The sequence below is a fragment of the Rana temporaria genome, chromosome 11 (assembly GCF_905171775.1).
Source record: "Rana temporaria chromosome 11, aRanTem1.1, whole genome shotgun sequence".
In the NCBI taxonomy this organism is placed as follows: domain Eukaryota; kingdom Metazoa; phylum Chordata; class Amphibia; order Anura; family Ranidae; genus Rana; species Rana temporaria.
Window position 1 is genome coordinate 132,200,877 of NC_053499.1, and position 20,365 is coordinate 132,221,241.

At 45.4% G+C, this 20,365-nt stretch overlaps 1 protein-coding gene across 1 annotated transcript; it reads left to right on the forward strand.

Moving 5' to 3' along the window:
• Positions 1-1,448: 1,448 nt before the first annotated feature.
• Positions 1,449-14,429, forward strand: NUDT7 (nudix hydrolase 7). The gene is made up of 4 exons (XM_040329174.1): positions 1,449-1,559; positions 3,662-3,809; positions 8,374-8,532; positions 14,024-14,429. Exons 1-4 carry the CDS (start codon positions 1,507-1,509, stop codon positions 14,390-14,392), a joined length of 729 nt encoding a protein of 242 aa, XP_040185108.1. The 5' UTR covers positions 1,449-1,506; the 3' UTR covers positions 14,393-14,429.
• Positions 14,430-20,365: the final 5,936 nt, after the last annotated feature.

The following is a 20,365-nucleotide window of genomic DNA, read 5'->3' on the forward strand; positions in this document are numbered from 1 at the left end:
AGGGGGTACATTGGTAGGGCAGATGAGAAAGGGGGTACAATGGTGGGGCAGATGAGAAAGGGGGTACATTGTTGGGAGAGATGAGCAAGGGGTTACAGTGGTGGGACAGAAGAGCAGGGGGTTACAGTGGTGGGACAGAAGAGCAGGGTGGTACAGGTGTGCAGGGGGTTACAGTGGTGGGACAGAAGAGAAGGGTGGTATAGATGTGCAGGTTGGTACATTGGTGGGGCTGATGAGAAAGGGGGTACAATGTTGGGGGGAGATGAGCAGGGGGTTACAGTGGTGGGACAGAAGAGCAGGGGGTTACAGTGGTGGGACAGAAGAGCAGGGTCAGGGTGGTACAGATGTGCAGGGGGTTACAGTGGTGGGACAGACGAGCAGGGTCAGGGTGGTACAGATGTGCAGGGGGTTACAGTGGTGGGACAGAAGAGCAGGGGGTTACAGTGGTGGGACAGACGAGCAGGGTCAGGGTGGTACAGATGTGCAGGGGGTTACAGTGGTGGGACAGACGAGCAGGGTCAGGGTGGTACAGATGTGCAGGGGGTTACAGTGGTGGGACAGAAGAGCAGGGTCAGGGTGGTACAGATGTGCAGGGGGTTACAGTGGTGGGAAAGATGTGAAGGTGAATTGTGGCTGATCTGAGGTGTGAAGGTGCAGGATGCTAATTTCTCACTACTACTAAAAATACTTTTTTGTGACTAATGCCGCGTACACCCGGTCGTTTGTCGGCATGAAAAAAAATGACATTTTTAAAAACGTCATTTAAAATCATCGTATGTGGGCTTCACATATTTTTTTGGCTTCTGAAAAACGACCAAAAAAAAATTCGAACATGCTGCATTTTTTAATGTCGTTTTTTATAATGTCGTTTTTTCAGGTTGTAAAAAATGATCGTGTGTGGGCTAAAACGACGTTTTAAACCCGCGCATGCCCAGAAGCGAGTTATGAGACGGGAGCGCTCGTTCTGGTAAAACTACCATTCATAATGGAGTAAGCACATTCATCACGCTGTAACAGAAAGAAAAGCGCAAATCGTCTTTTACTAACACGGAAGCAGCTAAAAGCAGCCCAAAGGCGAATAGAACTTCCCCTTCAGAGTGCCGTTGTACGTGTTGTACGTCACCGCGCTTTGTTCATCATTTTTCAAAAGCGATGGTGTGTGGGCAACGTCGATTTTAATGATGAAGTTGGAAAAACATCGTTTTTTGGACATGCTGAAAAATGTCATTTTTTTTCATGCCGAAAAACGACCGTGTGTACGCGGCATGAGAGCGTGAAGTTGCCATTTTTTTGTTATAAAATCGGCACTCTCAATTTCTTTGAAAACATTTTTCGTCACACGGTTCTCAAAGGGTTGCCTGCCCCAGGGTTATAATGTTGGCTGTGTGCGTTGTTTCTCCTCGCCTGTCCTCTAGCAGGGTCACGTGACTGCAGCGTCATCACATCACATCACATGACCTGTGGAGCAGGGACTGAACAAAGTAGGAAGTCAGCATACAAGCAGGCATGTCTTCCATCAGCAGTGACTATACAGGGGATCAGACCAGCAATCACCTCAGGTAATTCGGCTTCCCAGATTAAAGCAGCGCTGACAGTTGCAAAGCTGCAGGAATCTTATTTATTTAGGTGTGCTGCTAATAATTACCAGACCTAAAAGAGATTGTGTGTCCTTTGATTCTTGTTCTGTTTACTAAGTGAAAGCGGAACTTAGGGCGTTCGCGCTATGTGCACTTACCTGTGTTTTTCCTTGTGGATGGACGCAGGTAACTGCAATGACACATGGAAAACAATCATTTTCTATGTGTCATATTCACACCAGAGCGCCGTGTTTATCTGCATTCCAGAGATGTGCAATATTAGGCACAACAGGTGTAAACGCAACGCACCTCTAACCCACAACAGCTAGGTCAGAGGAAAGACGGCTTTTAGAAAAGCACCATTCAGAAAAACGTGCAAAAAAAGCATGGAAATAAACATATAAAGGCACATAAAGCCGTGCCAAAACACAGTTGACAGCAGTTGCGTTTTTATGTGCGTTGTGGTGTGAATGGGCACTGGACATAACCATTAAAATAAATTGAACAGGCAGTTGCTTATTGCAGGAAAGACACTAACAATCACTAAGACCCCTTTCACACTGAGGAGTTTTTGAGGCGGTACAGCGCTAAAATTAGCGCTGCTATAGCGCTTGAAAAACTCCTGCCCAGCTACCTCAATGTCAAAGCCGGAGGGCTTTCACACTGAGGCGATGCGCTGGCGGGAGACAAAAAAATCTCCTGTCAGCAGCATCTTTGGAGCGGTGAGAGGAGTGGCGTGTATACCGCTCCTTCCCCATGAAAACAATGGGAAACCGCAGCAATACCGCCCGCAATGCGCCTCTGCAGAGGCACATTGCGGGCGGTATTTACCCTTTATCGGCCGCTAGCGGTCGATTCCCGCAGCAATCCAGGCGGTATAGCGCCGCTATTTTTAGCGGCGATTTCCCGGAAATGCGGCTCCCGGTCCAATGTGAAAGGGGCCTAAGGCTGGATTCACTTACTGTCAAAAGTATTGGGACGCCTGCCTTTACATGAATTTTAATGGCATCCCAGTCTTCTGCCCCGTACACACGGTCGGAATTTCCGACAAGAAAAGTCCAATGTGAGCTTTTGGTCGGAAATTCCGACTGAGTGTAGGCTCCATCTGACTTTTCCTGTCGGAGTTTCCGCCAACAAAAATTTGAAAGCTGGTTCTCAAATTTTCCGACATAAAAAATTCCAATCGTCTGTAGCAATTCCGACATGCAAAATTCCGACGCATGCTCGGTAAGGATGAGCTCCGGCGTGTTCGCACAGTCCATGTGCAGAACGGGAGCTCATCCTTAATGCTCGGAAACAATTCGACGCATGCTCAGAAGCATTGAAACTTAATTTTCCCAGCTCATTGTAGTGTTGTACGGTACGTCACCACGTTCTTGACTGTCAAAAGTTCAGAACTGATGAAGGCTGAGATGGTCGTCAGTCCTGGCACCTGGCGGATCCAGACTTTATTGTCGGGATGGCGCGGTGCCTGCTCAGGCTGGACTTCTCCTTTAAATTGGCCCTAGTATGAAGTGTTACTAAACCCACAACAGCAAAATCAGTCTGTATATGTAGGAAAGCATGCTTGTTATACTCACTGTTGAACCTAAGGCTGAAGGAAAGAAAACCTTTGATTCCCCTATGCATGTTGAACCGTGTAGATATAGGAATTGTATGCTATTGTATTCTGCCACTTGCGTCTGTCAGAATACCCCAACAGCGGCTGCAATTGACTGCATGCAGATGCTATTTGTCCAAAAAAATTTACACCTGGCTTCTTCGATTTTCAGATCGCAAGATTTTGGGCAGAAGGGGGCCACCCATGGCTCCAATTCATTCTGTGTATGACCAAGATAAATATGGCGGCTTCTATACTGGCTGTCTCTGGTTTCAATACTTACCAGCAGCCAGGATGCAGGTCACATAAATCAAATATTCTGGGTTAGTGTATGAATGGATCAGTGTGGTAGCCAGGCAGCTGGTATTTTCAGAACAAGAGGCCAGATTTTTTTTTTTATGTTTTCTTCATGCATTGTTTATTTCATAATTCTGCCACCTTTCTCACATATGATTTGCAGTTGACTTTGGCTGTGTCTTACAAGTCTTAGAAAGAAGATCAAGGAGCGTTTAAGCAGATATGATGTTGGCAGCCGATACAATCACATTCCTCTTCAGAAGGCCTCAGTTCTGCTCCCTCTGCAAATTAGACAAGGCAGACTCTACCTGCTTCTCACTGTCAGATCAATGAAGGTAAGTTTACTATTCCTCACGTGGTTTGTTCTGGGACTGTGCGCTGAAAATCATGCGTCATTACCCCTCGCTCTCAGCTAAACTGCTACAAATTTCATAGTTGCCAACAGTCCCGATTTTCACGGGATAATCCTGAATTTGGGACCCTTGTCCTGATTCATTTTCCTGGGATTTTGCTTTTGTCCCGGGAAAACTGGAATGTTTTTGGCTAAAAAACAGTAGCGGCTACACAAAAATGCCCGCCGCCGCGAGTGTTGTTTCCCCTTGTGTTCAGTGCAGAGGAGAGGGGCAGCCAATCGGCTTCTCTCTTCAGTGTACAAATAGAAAATTCTATTGTACACTGAAGCCTATTGGCTGCAGGGATTGGCAGCCCCTCCCTGATCTCAACTGAACACAAGGATGTGATCATCTTCCACCCGCCAACCCTCCGCCCCGTGTGTCCGACAAGCGGGGACACTGATGGAAGGAGCGGGGCTACGCAGGCTGGTGACACTGATGGTCCTGGCTCCCACCTTTCAAGGTTTCATTTTGGAAGACCCCTCGGACCCCCAGCTTGGCCCCACATCCTCACACATGGCAGGTACCATCTTCTGGACAAATGTGCAATGGTCATAGAACCTGTAATGGATTAGATAACAGTAATTCAATGATATAATACTGTACCACATTGTAGCAATATATATAAACCATACAATTGTGCTATCAACAACCTGCAATAAAGTGCATGTGCTTAATACTGATATAAATCAGTGATACAGTAATAAATGAAAAAAACAAAGTGCATAAACAGCTACCAATATGCAGCAAAAATCGATAATTGCAAGGACGGACTCTGCTGGGGAGGCCCCTGATGCAAGGACGGACTCTGCTGGGGAGGCCCCTGATGCAAGGACAGACTCTGCTGGGGAGGCCCCTGATGCAAGGACAGACTCTGCTGGGGAGGCACCTGATGCAAGGACAGACTCTGCTGGGGAGGCACCTGATGCAAGGACGGAGTGCTGGGCAGGCACCTGATGCAAGGACGGAGTGCTGGGGAGGCACCTGATGCAAGGACGGAGTGCTGGGGAGGCACCTGATGCAAGGACGGAGTGCTGGGGAGGCACCTGATGCAAGGACAGACTCTGCTGGGGAGGCACCTGATGCAAGGACAGACTCTGCTGGGGAGGCACCTGATGCAAGGACAGACTCTGCTGGGGAGGCACCTGATGCAAGGACAGACTCTGCTGGGGAGGCACCTGATGCAAGGACAAACTCTGCTGGGGAGGCACCTGATGCAAGGACGAACTCTGCTGGGGAGGCACCTGATGCAAGGACAGACTCTGCTGGCATCTGGTGGCTTAGAGGCTTTGCAAAGGTCTTGGCCCCAGTGTTGGCTCTATTAAGAACCAAATTTATTCTGGGATACCTGGACTGTCTGATTTTGCAGGAAAGATCAGCTTTTGTCTTAAGAGAAAACCTTCAACAGACGATCCAGAACTTACAGGACTTCAGTTGGATCCTCAAACTTCAGAAATCGGTTCTGAAACCGTCCCAGCATCTGGAATATCTGGAATTCATATTGGATACGGTCCAAAGCAAGGTTTCTCTTCCACAGGGGGGAAACTTGTCTCCCTATGAGAGCAGGCTCGGGCCCTTCGGTCCACAGTGAATCTCTCAGTGTAGAGCCTTTCCCTCTGTCAGAATACAATGATCAGTGTTGCCAGCTGTATGAAAAACCGTACAGGCTGGTTGTACACAAGGTAATCGACAGATTGACTAGTGTACAACCTTCATGCCCATACATGGATGCAAATTCAGCCAGTCCCTTCTAAACTGGTGTCCAAGGGATGCTAGACTTCCAATCAATGTCCTGGAGCTGAAATTAATTTATCTTTCCCTTTTATAGTGGACAGACCTTCCTTCTCATGGTCTCCTGGTCAGATTACAGTCTGACAATGCCAGTGGCTTACATAAACCACTACTACCGTGTTTCCCCGAAAATAAGCCTGGGTCTTATATTAATTTTGGCAACAAAAGACACACTAGGGCTTATTTTTGGGGTGGGTCTTACCATGTAATGTGTTGTCTTCTCTTCCCCTCTCTCGATCTGCCTGGAATCCCCAGTGTTAGTTAAAATGCTTGTAAAATCTTGTAATCCACTCTATTACTGTAGTATATAATGTACAATGTGTGTATTTCTGTAATATAATTGTGCCAAATACCTTCATTATAGCACCGCTCTGCGATTCTGTGACCTGCCGGAGCTTTCTTCACTGCATTTATGTTACAGAAACACACACATTGTACATTATATACTACTGTAATAGAGTGGGTTATAGGATTTTAAACTAGGGCTTATTTTCGGGGTAGGGCTTATATTGCAGTCCTCCTGGAAAATGACGCTAGGTCTTATTTTAGGGGTAGGTTTTATTTTTGGGGAAACAGGGTAGGCACAAGAAGTTGCACAACTCAGGAGACAGATCTCAAGTTAAGTTGTGCAGAGACAAATGCCCTGGCCATATGCCACAGTGCACCTTCCTGAAAGTTGTCAGGCAGACTTTCTAATGCCGTGTACACATGATCGGTCAATCCAATGAGAGCGGTCTGATGGACTGTTTTCATCAGACCAAACCGATCGTGTGTGGGCCCCATCGGTTATTTATCCATCGGTTAAAAAAAATTGAAACTTGTTTTAAAATTAACCAATGAATACCTAACCGATAGAAAAAAAACGATTGTTTGTAGGCACGTCCATCGGTTAAAAATCCACACATGCTCAGAATCAAGTCGACGCATGCTTGGAAGCATTCAACTTCGTTTTTTTTTTTTAGCACGTTGTGTTTTACGTTACCGCGTTCTGACACGATCGTTTTTTTAACTGATGGTGTGTAGGCGCGACGGACCATCAGTCAGCTTCATCGGTTAACTCAGTGTTTTTCAACTCCAGTCCTCAAGGCACACCAACAGGTCATGTTTTCAGGCTTTCCATTATTTTGAACAGGTGATTTGATAAGTTTCACTGCCTTAGTAATCACCACAGTTGTTTCATCTAAAGGAAATCCTGAAAACATGACCTGTTGGTGTGCCTTGAGGACTGGAGTTGAAAAACACTGGGTTAACTGATGGAAAAATCCATCAGACCGTTCTCATCGGATTGACCGATTGTGTGTACAGGGTATTGGTCAACAGGAACTACTGCCAAGGGATTGATTGCTACACCTGGAGTGTTCAGAACTTCAGGGAGACAGGTCATTGCTGGGGAACTCCTGGCTTCCAGGTTTAAAGGGGAGTTCCAGCCTTTTTTTAAGTTTATTAAAAGTCAACAGCTACAAAAAGTGTAGCTGCTGGCTTTTAATAAACAGACACTTACCTGCTCCACGGCTCCAGCGACGCGCTGGCCGGGGCTCCGCTCCTCGCCCCCCCCCCCCTTGCCGGCAAGCGTCTTCATTCCTAGTGTGGGCACCCGGCAGTGACAGCTTTCGGCTTCACGGCCGGGCACCCACTGCGCATGCGCGAGCGGCGCCGTCCGGTTGGACAGGCACTTGCCTACAGGGAGGGGCTGCAAGAAGGCGATTAAGCTAATCGCCTTTCCAGCCCCTCGGCGGAAGGAGGAAGTGGGACAGGAATTCCCCTTCTCCTGAAGCCCCCACCCCCCCCCAAAAAAAATTACATGCCAAATGTGGCATGTAAGGGGGCGAGGAGTGGGTTAAGCGGAAGTTCCATTTTTAGGTGGAACTCCGCTTTAACAGGAAGTTGTGTGTACAGAACAAGGGATCCTTTATCTCTGATGGTAGATGCCCTGGTGTCTCCATGGGCATACTTGCCAACTGTCCCTAATGTCCCGGAACATTCCTGGGATTTAGACCCCTTTCCCAATTTTATAGTTTCCCGGGAAATGTCCCAAGAAATACTTTTTTCCGCGATTTTTCATCGCTGAGGTCCGCCGGCCGTCATTTTCAACGTAGGCTGGCCGGGTGGCTACAATAGATATTAAGCTGAGGGGAACATCTGATGTAAGGAGGGACTCTGCTGGGGACACCTGATGTAAGGAGGGGTACCGCTGGGGACACCTGATGTAATGAGGGGCTCCGCTGGGGACATCTGATGTAAGGAGGGGCTCCGCTGGGGACACCTGATGTAAGGAGGGGCTCCGCTGGGGACACCTGATGTAAGGAGGGGCTCCGCTGGGGACATCTGATGTAATGAGGGGTACCGCTGGGGACACCTGATGTAATGAGGGGTACCGCTGGGGACACCTGATGTAATGAGGGGTACCGCTGGGGACACCTGATGTAAGGAGGGGCTCCGCTGGGGACACCTGATGTAAGGAGGGGCTCCGCTGGGGACACCTGATGTAAGGAGGGGCTCCGCTGGGGACACCTGATGTAAGGAGGGGCTCCGCTGGGGACACCTGATGTAAGTTTCCTGAAAGATCAGGTTATATCTGCCTGGCAATGAGCTTTAACCCTCAAATTTGGTAGATCATCTCCTGCAACTCCCATCCTCCGAGTGGATGAGATCTGCTACATGTGGGTTTTAGTGGGAAAGTAGGTAACTGTAGGTCATTGTCTGTCATTTTTTACAGCTGAACACAATGCCGGGAGATGTGTGCTTTCCTGGAGGAAGACAGGATCCATCAGACCAAGATGAAATAGAAACGGCTCTAAGGGAATCCAAAGAGGAGATCGGACTGTGTCCTGACCAAGTGGAAGTCATTTGCAGGCTTCTTCCCTATGCTACCAGGGTCAGTAAATGTAATCAGGTTTAAGTCCTAGTAATTCTGAAGCACTACATTGTCATTGGTTATAAACTGACGTTTTATATAATTTTTTCATCACTAACCACTTAAGCCCCGGACCAATATGCTGCTAAATGCCCAAAGGCGTTTTTACAATTCGGCACTGCGTCGCTTTAACAGACAATTGCGCGGTCGTGCGACGTGGCTCCCAAACAAAATTAACGTCCTTTTTTTCCCACAAATAGAGCTTTCTTTTGGTGGTATTTGATCACCTCTGCGGTTTTTATTTTTTGCGCTATAAACAAAAATAGAGCGACAATTTTGAAAAAAATTCAATATTTTTTACTTTTTGCTGTAATAAATATCCCCCAAAAACATATATAAATTTTATTTTTTTTCCTCAGTTTAGGCCGATACGTATTCTTCTACCTATTTTTGGTAAAAAAAAATCGCAATAAGCGTTTATCGATTGGTTTGCGCAAAATGTATAGCGTTTACAAAATAGGGGATAGTTTTATTATTTTTTTTTTTTTTACTACTAATGGCGGCGATCAGCGATTTAAATGCATTGTTTATTGTGAAAATGACAGTTGCAGTTTGGGAGTTAACCACAAGGGGGCGCTGAAGGAGTTAGGCTTCACCTAGTGTGTGTTTACAACTGTAGGGGGGTGTGGCTGTAGGTCTGACGTCATCGATCGAGTCTCCCTATAAAAGGGATCTCTCGATCGATGCAGCCTCCACAGTGAAGCACGGGGAAGCCGTGTTTACATACGGCTCTCCCCGTTCTTCAGCTCTGGGAAGCGATCGCGAACGAATAGCCGCGCCCTCGTCCCGGATCGCTCCCCGCGGGTTTCCGAGTGCCGCATGTAGCGGGGGTGGGTCCCGATCGGACCCCCGACCCGTGGAAAGGCAGGGACGTACATGTAAGCCCATATGCCTGTACGTGCCATTCTGTGGACGTACATATACATGCGGCGGTCGGCAAGTGGTTAATAAACTCTTTTTAGTTTATATACACAGAGTGCTCCCCTGACAATTTACAGAGCATACTGGTATTTTTTATTAGTAAGCTGGGTATACAGCCAGGTGTTCCACAGTGTTATAACTTTTTCAGGCAGGGTAGTCTTAGATGGACAAGTAGTTTTATATTGCCTTTAAGGGATCTATTTATAAAAACAATCCCCATAATGTGTATAATATGTGTATTTCCTATGATCATCAACTCCATCCAGTGGCCATAATGCGGTATTTTCCTGAAATACCTTAATCAGGAGAATACTGCATTATGGATATTAGATTGAGCTGACAATCGTATGCATTCTTTTCTTTATGCAAGGTGCTTTTTTTTTACTTTTATTACTATTGCAAGGAATGTAAACATCCCTTGTAATATAAATAAGCATGACAGGTCCTCTTTATTGAGAGATCTGGGGTCAAAAAGACCCCTGATCTCTCATTTACATTTGAAAGCAAAGGGTAAAAAAAAATTTGACTTGTTTTTGCACGAGAACAGGAAGTGACATCAGAGGCCGCTCTGGTCCTCCAAAGGCATAGAGCCAAGTGGGGGCCATCTTGCCCTCGCTCGACTTCTTGCCCAGCCATCGGCCGCATCTGATCCCTTCCGGGCTTTACAGGCGGCTACGGTAAGCCCGGGGGGGCACCTCTTCCGCCGCCTCTAAAAGTAATGCCGCAGCGAATGCTCCACTTTTACATTACAAGGGATCACCCATAGTGAAAAATGATCTGGGGTTATGGCAGCTGCTGCTATAACACCGGTATTTAACATCAAATTAATGACATATTTTTACTATCGGCCGGTCGGAAGATAGTGGAATATAATGAATATTTTGACAATACAGCTTGGTAATAAAACAAAAAACAGCTGTGTTAATGTTTTATACAGCCTGCATCATAGATGTTGTTTTTGCTGTTGTCCCTAGTTCCACTTTAATACTCTATACATAAATTGGTCATAATTTAAAAATAAATAAACCCTTATATTGCTACTGACATATTTGTTTCTAATCAGAGCTGCATATATCTAGAGCACCAGCTCCATCTAGTGGTAAAGTAACAAAATTACAGCTTGCCAAATATCAATGAAAACCTCCTGAAGGGTTCCTAATTGATGAATGCGGCCAGGGCTGGACTGGGACAAAAATGTGGCCCTGGACTTCATCCAGACTGGCCCACTTTGATAGGTCTCTCCCATGGTGGCCGGACAACTCCCGCACCCCCCTCCCCCCGGCCACCCAAGCCCCCTCTCCCCATTCACTAGCCACTAGCCGTTCTACTTTATTAGAGTAGAACGGCTGGTACTGGTATTCTTATAGGCAGTACCAGTGGGGAAGCTAAACATTATTTCACCCGGGGCAAAGAATACGTTTGGTGCCCCCCCCTTATGGGACAAGATTAGGCAGAAGTGAGAAACTCCCAGGCCATAGCTGTTGAGTCAGCTGTCTGTCCCTTCCCCCATGCTCCTCTGTCGTCCCCCCTGCTCCTCTGTTCCTCCCCCTGCTTCTTTGTCCTCCCAGGTGAGTGCTGCGGGAGGGAGAGGAGGTGAGCGCTGCGGGAAGGGAGAGACATAGGAGCGGAGGGGGGTGGCGGTCCGCTGTCACTGAAGCCGGCCCACTGAGCCATCGGCCCACCGGGAAACTCCCTGTAGTCCCAATGGCCAGTCCATCCCTGAATGCGGCCCATCTTCAAGATGCAGCGCCTTCTGAAATTGGTTAATCTTGTTGGAAGGGGAAATCTTGTAAATACGAGAAGTTCAGCAAATCTCTTTTGTGGGATAGAGATAAATGATACTGACGCTGTTTTTACATTGATATACTGTATTATATCTGTGCTTATTTATTATTTTACCTGTTTGAGTGGGTCTACCTACATATTGTAAATGGCAGGAACATTCTATTATATGGACTGCAGTTAAAGTGGAGTTTCCATCCCAAATTTTTTTTGTTCATTATTGTGCTCATTAGACCTAGACCTTTGAAAGCACCTAGGATTCTCCCTCTAATGCTCCTGGGAAATGTGTCTCATCATTTCCCAGGATGCAGTGCGCTGTCCAATTATCACTCCCCATCCAAGACTTCCAGGAAGTAAGTGCTAGTGGGCTTCACAATGCCCACAAGCAAAATTACAACGGTGTAGACATAGTTTTGTAAACTATCTTTTTTGAATATCTATGCGGATCGGCGGCGGATTGTAAAATAGTAAGTGACCGGATTTACATTATAAAAACGCAGGATGAAAGGACATACATTTAAAAAATGCTAATTGTGGTTGGAACTCCGGTTTAAGGAATGCTAGAACGGGCTAAATAAGAATTCAGGAATTGACAATACGGTAGTAAGAAATATATAGACAGAAACGTCAGTAACAACTATATGGACCGATCACATAAACATCGGCTAGGACTGCATTTGTTGCTACCTATTATTATTATTATTTAGGTACTTATATAGCACTGTTAATTTACACACCTATAACTCTATTTTGTATTATTGTAACTTTATTTTTTTTGTTTACTTTTTTATTTGGTACAAAATGTTGGTACAAAAAGCAAAATGGCATACAAAAAAAGTGTACACATAATAAAATGTCCAGGAGTCAAATTGTAACTTTATTTTTAATTAGCTTGGTGTCCAAGTGTAAAAAGGTCTTGGATCTCCACTGACACCAATAGTGGGCACTGTATTCTTTCCACTGACATCCATGACAGACACTAGTTTCTTCCCACTGAAATCAATGATTGCCACTATATTCTTCCCACTAAACAAAAATGATGGGCACTATACAGTATTCCTCTGATTGACATCAGTGGTGGGCACTACACTATTCCCACTGACACTTATGATGGACACTAGTTTATTCTCACAGACACCAATGGTAGGTATTCTATTCTTCATACTAAACACAAACAATGGGCACACATTCCTCCTGCTGAACCCCATTGATGGTGTCAGTGGGAGAATAATTGTGCCCGTCATTTGTATTTAGTGGGAAGAATATAATGCCTATTATTGGTATCAGTGGGAATGAACTAGTGTTCATTGTTGGTGTTCAGTGGAAGGAAAGGTACCCACGGTTGGTGTCAGTGGGGGGAATATAGTGCCCAACAGTGGGTACTTTTTTCTTCCAATGATAGGCATTATATTCTTCCCACTAAATACAAATGACAGGCACTATTATTCTCCCACTGAGACCAATACTGGGCACTACTTTATTCCCACTAACAACAATAATAGCCAATATATTCCTCCCACTGACCCCATTGATGGGAACCATATTTCTCCCATTGAACGCAAATAATGGATACTATATTCTTCCCACTTGCACCTATGATGGGCACTACATTTTTCCTATTGTCACCAATGATGGACAATATTTTCCTCCAACTCAACACCAATGGTGGGCATTGTATTATTTTCAATAAACACAAATGATGAGCACTATATTCTTCCCAATAAACACAAATTATGGACACTATATTCCTCCCACTGACACCATTGATGGGCACTGTATTCTTCCAATTGACACCAACAACAGGCATTGCATTCTCCTCAATGACACTAATGATGGGAACTTTGTTTCTTCCACTGAACTGTTCCCCGCACTCGCCGTCACACACAGCCCCGCCCCCTGGTCCCAGGGCTTTGATGGACAGATCACCGTCCAATCATGAGTGACGAGTTTCAAAGTCCCCCGGCCAGGGGGCGGGGCTGTATGTGACGGCGAGCTGCAGAAACACATGGCAATTGAAATGAAAGCTGTGATGTTCCTCGGCGTTCTCATCATCCATCCGGTAATCCACTTCCTCTCCTCGGTTCCCCTGCATGATGGACACAGATAGGCAGCATGATTTGCAGAATGATGGGCCCAGATAAGCAGCATTGGTGGGCACGGGCAGGCTGCATTGGTGGGCACAGGCATGGTGCATTGGTGGGCACGGGCAGGCTGCATTGGTGGGCACGGGCAAGCTGCATTGGTGGGCACTGGCAGGCTGCATTGGTGGGCACGAATAAAGTTGTTAATATTTATTTTTAGAACTTAATTCTGCATACAACATTTAAGTGTAATTTTATGAGGACGTGTTTAGGGGTTGGGTGGGGCAACTGGTGGTGAGTAATCCTTGAGGCTTGGCTAGTAGCTCAGGACTTGAAATTTTGAGCCCTGGTTTAACTAATATATAATTTTTTGCATATCCTATTTTTAAGGGGGCGTGGTGGGGGGTGTGTCCTATATCTAAATACTTTTGCTGATAGGTGCCCCATATTCCCATTTCAAAAAGTTGTGAGTTAGGATTAAGACAATTGCAAAACAAGTATTTTATACATAGACCCCCAAAGTATTGAAACTCCAAGATGAATATACGAGCCAGGCAAATATATTTTAGAAGGATGTCAGCAAGCATTGATGTTACTATAATGACAGATATCCTGTTGTATGTGTTTTTATTGATTGATATCCTTTTAATGCCTCTCTTTTCTTCCAGTCTCCAGTTTACTTGGTCACTCCAGTGGTTGGGATTGTGGAAGAAGCCTTCCAGCCATCACCTAACCCCAATGAGGTCACAGACGTCCTCTATGTTCCCTTGGATCTGTTTATCAGCTTGGATCATTACACTGCAATACCATGTAACATACCCCCTTTTGGAAACCAGAACATTCATAAGTTCGAGCACCAGGATGCAAAAACCAAGAAAAGCTTTCAAATTTGGGGGTTGACGGGTCATTTTGCCTTAGTGCTTTCAGTCATCCTCCTAGAAAGACGTCCATTGTTCGACCCAGAGTTTGATCTGGAGAACACATTGCAGATTTGTGAGAAAACCATCCTGAACTATCGTAATTTGAGTAAACTGTGACAGTCGCAAAGGATAAATGACGGGTGTCAAATCTTCATTTAATCAAATCTTGATTTAGATTCTTACCAGCATGTGTTCTGTAGGCACAGACATCAGCCAATCCAGTGTGTTTGCCGAAATGGTTCTAAATGGGAGATTCTGCATTTCCTGTGGTCACATCAGACCCTGTGCTGTAAAAGACCGGATCCTCCCCATCTCCCATGCGCAAACCATGGCGTGCCATCATGATGCGGTTACTCTAGGGCAGGGGTCTCCAAACTGCGGCCTTGGGGTGCTATTTTATTCACCAACAACAAGGAAGGGCACAATTCCTCCCAATGACACTAACAATGGGGCACAGTATCTCCCAATGATGCCAACAATTGTGTCCAATGACACCAACCATGGGGCACAGTTCCTACCAATGACACCAACAATTGGGCCCAGTGACACCAATGATGAGGCAAAATTTTTTCCAATGACACCCACAATGGGACCCACTGATTCCTCCCAATGGCACCAACAAAAGGGCCCAATGACACCAATGAAGGGGTACAATTTCTCCCACTGACACCAATGATGGGGGTTTGCTTACTCCCACTGATGCTGGGAGTACTCGGATGGCCACAGTCCGGCCCCCCTAAAGTCTGAAGGACATTAAACCGTCCCTTTGTTTAGGAAGTTTGGAGACCCCTGCTCTAGGGCAGTGATGGTGAACCTTGGCACCCCAGATGTTTTGGAACTACATTTCCCATGATACTCAGCTACACTGCAGAGTGCATGAGCATCATGGGAAATGTAGTTCCGAAACATCTGGGGTGCCAAGGTTCCCCATCACTGCTCTAGGGACATCTAGGGCTGGTGTCATTCAATATGTGAGCCAAACTGAAGATTTCTGGGAAAGGAACTGAGCTAGTCACAAGAGCAGGGGGGTGAGCTTTTCGGGAAATTCTGACTCTTTAACCACTTCAGCCCCAAAAGGTTTCAGCCCCTTCATGACCAGGCCATTTTTTGGGATACAGCACTGCATTGCTTTTACTGACAATTGCACGTTCATGCAACGCAGTACCCAAACAAATAGCGCTTTCTTCTGGTGGTATTTGAACACCTCTGCGTTTTAAATTTTATGCGCTATAAACAAAAAAAGGCCGACCATTTTGAAAAAATATATATATATTTTTTTACTTTATGCTATAAGACATATCCAAAAAAAATGTAAAAAATCGAATTTCTTCATCAATTTAGGCCAATATGTATTCTGCAGCATGTTTTTGGTAAAAAAATTCCAATTAGCGTATATTGATTGCATCTACAAACTATTGGATATTTTTATTTTTACTAGTAATGGCGGCGATCTGTGATTTTTTATTGGGACTGCAGCATTGCGGCGGGACCTGGTTTGAAGAAGCACTGTTCAGTGTGAAATGCGTCACCTCCTGGGTCCTGTAAACCTTGTCCTTGTGGCTGTCAAGTGTCATGTTTTGGAAATAAACATGTTGGATTAAAGGGTCACTAAAGGAAAACATTTTTTTTGCTGAAATGACTGTTCATTGGGTATAGAGACATAAAAGTTAACTGATTCCTTTTAAAAATGATTAAAAATTGAATTTAATCTATCATAAAATGTGCCTCTAGTTTCACTTTCGGTTTTAAAGGTACATACATGAAGTTCCGGGTGAGAGGTGAGTCGGGAAGACTCACAGAACAAAAACAAACAAATCCAGGGCAGTGTTTTGTTTTTAAAATGAATCTGATTGGTTCTGAGGAGTTTTAGACACACAGTAATGACAGCTTAGACCACTGTGAAAATCTCCCAGTACCATGGTTATAAGGAAACAGGCAACCAGGAAGTGTGGAGATCACAGCAGAATTACAGCTACTTCAAAGCAAAAACGAACAATGAGGACATGAAACCAGTACTGCAGTAAGGTAAAGGAAGCTATTTAGCTAAAAAAAAAAATTCCTTTAGTGACCCTTTAATTCTTTGGTGTGCTGCAGTTTTCTTTTGTTCATTAAACTTCAGTGGCGTGGTCAGGGCCGTCTTTACCGCAGGGCAAATGGGGCAGGTGCCCTGGGCCCTGTCACTGTTGGGGGCCCAAAGCAACCCCCTTTGAAAAAAAAAAAAATGTTTTTATATTTTTATTAAAGGGACAATTTTTTTATATATTTTTATTTTATTTTTTATTAAAGGGACAATTTTTTTTTAGAGGTCTGGGGGTCCCCAGGGGCCCATAGTTCCCCAGGGCCCCGGATGACAACCCCCCTTTTTTATAAAAAAAATATATATATATATATATATATATATATATATAAATAAATGTTTATTATTATAGGACCCAGGGCCCCGGATGGCAACCCCCCTTTTTTTTTATAAAAAAACATTTTTTTTATATATTTTATTTATTTATTTTCTTTTTATATATATATATATATATATATATATATATATATATATATATATATATATATATTATATAATTATTTTTTTTTTTTTTTTTTTTATTACAGGGCTCAGAGGTCCCCATGTGGCAAACACCCTTTATCTTTTTTATAAATGTTTATTTTTTTATTTTTGTTTATATATTTTTTTTATTTTTTATTTAAGGGCCCAGAGGTCCCCAGGGCCCTGGATGGCAACCCCCCCCTTTTTTTTATAAATGTTTCTTTATATATATTTTTTATTAAAGGGCCCAGAGGTCCCGGATGGCAACCCCCTTTTTTTTGTAATTTATTTTTATTAAAAAAAAAATATTAAAGGGCCCAGAGGTCCCCAGGGCCCCAGATGGCAACCCCCTTTTTAAAATATATTTTTTATATATATTTTTTATTTCTTTTTTTATTTTTATTAAAGGGACCAGAGGTCCCCAGGGCCCCGGATGGCTACACCCCTTTTTTATATATATTTTTCTTTATTTCTTTCTTTATTTCTTTTTTTGTAAAGGGCCCCCCGCTTCTAAATTTGCGGCAGCCCCCCCCCTGCTTCTCAATTTCAGGCGGCAGCACCCCCCATCCCGGTTCTCTGCTCCAGGGGGCCCATGCCTGAAGCTGTGTAAGTGGCCCCATAATTCCTGATGGCGGCCCTGCCTCCCGTTAAGCCCCTGTGCTGCCCACAAATCAGGCTGAAAATCATCAGCGGCACACAGCCAGTGACAGTACTGCTTCCCTTCCCAGTGTTTTAAAATGTACAGCACCCCTGGCTTCCCTTTGGACACGCACTTCTCCCTTCCTGCCACTGGGTGCTGCTTGCATATAAAAGTGAATTAGAATGTGATTTTATAACATCCCCAGTTTGCTCTTCCTGAGGCTGACTTCTTCATGTCCTGCTCCTCAAGGTATGTCACTGTTTGCTAATCTATATTGTAAATTGAAGTTTTCTGTAGAGTGTGCCCAAAGTCTTTATAATATTTGATGATTCACTGCAGGTCTGGTCAGTGTTTTAAAAAGTTTCTCTATTTTACACATGGCATGGCATGGGGTCACAGCACCGTCTGTCCATTCTGCTTTAGCACCATGGGACCCCATGCCATGCCATGTGTAAAATAGAGGAACTCTTTAAATCACAGACCAGACCTGCAGTCCAGGCTGAGTAAAGCCTCAGAGTACATGACATTACTGTCTGTATTTAACTGCTTGATGGGCTTATTTTGGGCCTGGCTGGTTCACATGTATGTGTTTTGGCGGCCCACATTTGCGCAGGCACAGCAGCCCATTCATTTGAATGGGCCGCCATGCCTGCGTTTCCTGCAAAGAAAAGTGCATGCCTCGTGTAATAGGCTGCGCACACGGCACGCTTATGCCCATCAAGCACTGAAATACAGCACTGTCTGTCCATTCTGCTGTCTGCTGTGACTTATCTGCAGTTCCCGCACTGTCAAACTTGCTGCATTTTTAGATGTTTAGGTCACGCTTTTAAAAACACAGTGCGTTTGTGTGTGCAAGAACTGCAGGTAAGTAGCATGGTGCAAAAGCAGAATGGATTTCAAGGCAACTGTATTTTTAAAATGCTGAATGCACCTTTTTTCTGCAGGAAACAAAGGCATGGCAGCCCATTCAAATCAATGGGCTGCTGTACCTGCACAAATGAGGACCGCCAAAACATACATGTGAACCAGCCAGGCCCAAAATGAGCTGGAGGGGGGCCCAAAAAAAATGTTTGCCCTGGGCCCAAACCATATTAAAGACGGCCCTGGGCGTGGTATTGTACCCAGCACTAAGGATGAGCTCAGGTGTGTTCGCACAGTCCATGTGCAGAGCCTGCCAGGAAGTCGGCACTGTGCTAATCACAGGCAGGGAGACATTGTCCCGATGCTCGGCTGCAGAGATCGGGAAATGTCTCCCTGCCTGTGATTAGCGCAGCGCGGTGCAGACTTCCTGGCGGGCTCTGCACATAGACTGTGCGAACACGCCGAAGCTCATCCTTACCCAGCACTATTGGGATGGCAGTAATTGCTTAACTGGAGCGGAGTTTCCTTCTTTGAATTGTTAGCAACTCCCCTCACACCAGAACGACAATACCACTGTCCAAAGGTGTTTCTGTTGCTCCTTTATCCAGATTGAAGGCACTACAACACCCCTTTCACACTGAGCTTCTTTTCAGGCGTTTTAGCACTAAAAATAGCGCCTGCAAAGTATCTGAAAAGCACCTCTAAAGCCACCCCAGCGTGAAAGCCTGAGTGCTTTCCCACTGGGGCGGTGCTCTTGCAGGTCGGAAAAAAAGTCCTGCAAGCATCATCTTTGGGGCAGTGCAGGATCGCTCCTCCACTGCCCCTGCCATTGAAATGAATGGGAGGTGCTGCCGAAGCGCCTGCAACCTGCTTCGGCAGTGCCGCAAAACGGGTGCCATTAACCCTTTTCTCAGCCGCAATCAGGGGTTAAAAGCGCCCTGCTAGCGGCCGTAAAGCACCGTTATAAGAAGTAAAGCGGTAACGTCGGCGCTGCCGAATCGCTTCAGCAGCACTGCAAAATGGGCCATATTAACCCTTTTCTCAGCCGCTAGCTGGGGTTAAAAGTGCCCCGCTACCAGCCGAAAAGTGCCGCTATAACAACGGTAAAGCGCTGCTGTAACTAGCAAAGCTTTACCACTAACTGACCCGCCGCCCCAGTGTAAAAAGGGGTCGAAATCAGAAGGTGTGTTACTGGCCAGATCACCAGGTGAAAATAGAAGGGGAGGAAAAGCCTAAAAAAAGAACTAATGCAGCCACCACATCTAATAATTAGTAAGCTGCAATATATTACATTTTTAGTTTGGGGTTTTATACCACTTTGGTTTGGTAAAGAGTTTTTCATTCGTCAAAATTTAATATATTTCTGCAGCAAACAGTGCCAACTAATATAAGCACCAATGGTAGATAATCCAGTCTGCCCATATTCACAAAATGTTAGTAGTCACTTAAGGGCCCTTTCACACGGGCGGATCTGTTTTTAGACATCCGCTTGCTCAGCGGGGATCGCTCCGTTGATCCCCCGCTGAGCCGGCGTATGACAAGTCCGTCTCTGCACACTTTACAGAAACCAGTCAGATCTCCACTTTCCTCTATGGGGGTCGGATGAAAATGGACCATAGTGTCAGTTTTCATCCGATCCACCAGACGGATGGAAAATAGGGTTTCCATCAGTCTGGATTTAATGGAGCGGGTCGGATCGGATGTCAATGAACATGTCAGCGCTGACATTCGTCGCTCCATGGAGATGTATGGAGCGTCCATTCAGGACTGCCGAAAAAACTGACAGGCGGATCTGAATGGTCCACCTGTGTAAAGGGGGCCTAAACAGAAACTCAAGTTTTGGGGGAAAGAAACAATGGGCCAGATTCACGTAGAATCGCGGCGGCGTAACTTATCCTAGATAGGTTACACCGCCACAATTTTTCATCGCAAGTGCCTGATTCACCAAGCACTTGCGATGAAAACTACGCCCGCGGCCTCCGGCGCAAGGCGGGCCAATTCAAATGGGCGTGTGCCATTTAAATTAGGCGCGCTCCCGCGCCGGACCTAC

Coding starts and splice junctions, on each gene's coding strand:
- NUDT7 (XM_040329174.1), top strand. CDS start 1,507: ATGTCTTCCATCAGCAGTGACTATACAGGGGATCAGACCAGCAATCAC. Junction 3,810..8,373: donor TCACTGTCAGATCAATGAAG/GTAAGTTTACTA, acceptor CATTTTTTACAG/CTGAACACAATGCCGGGAGA. Junction 8,533..14,023: donor TTCTTCCCTATGCTACCAGG/GTCAGTAAATGT, acceptor CTTTTCTTCCAG/TCTCCAGTTTACTTGGTCAC.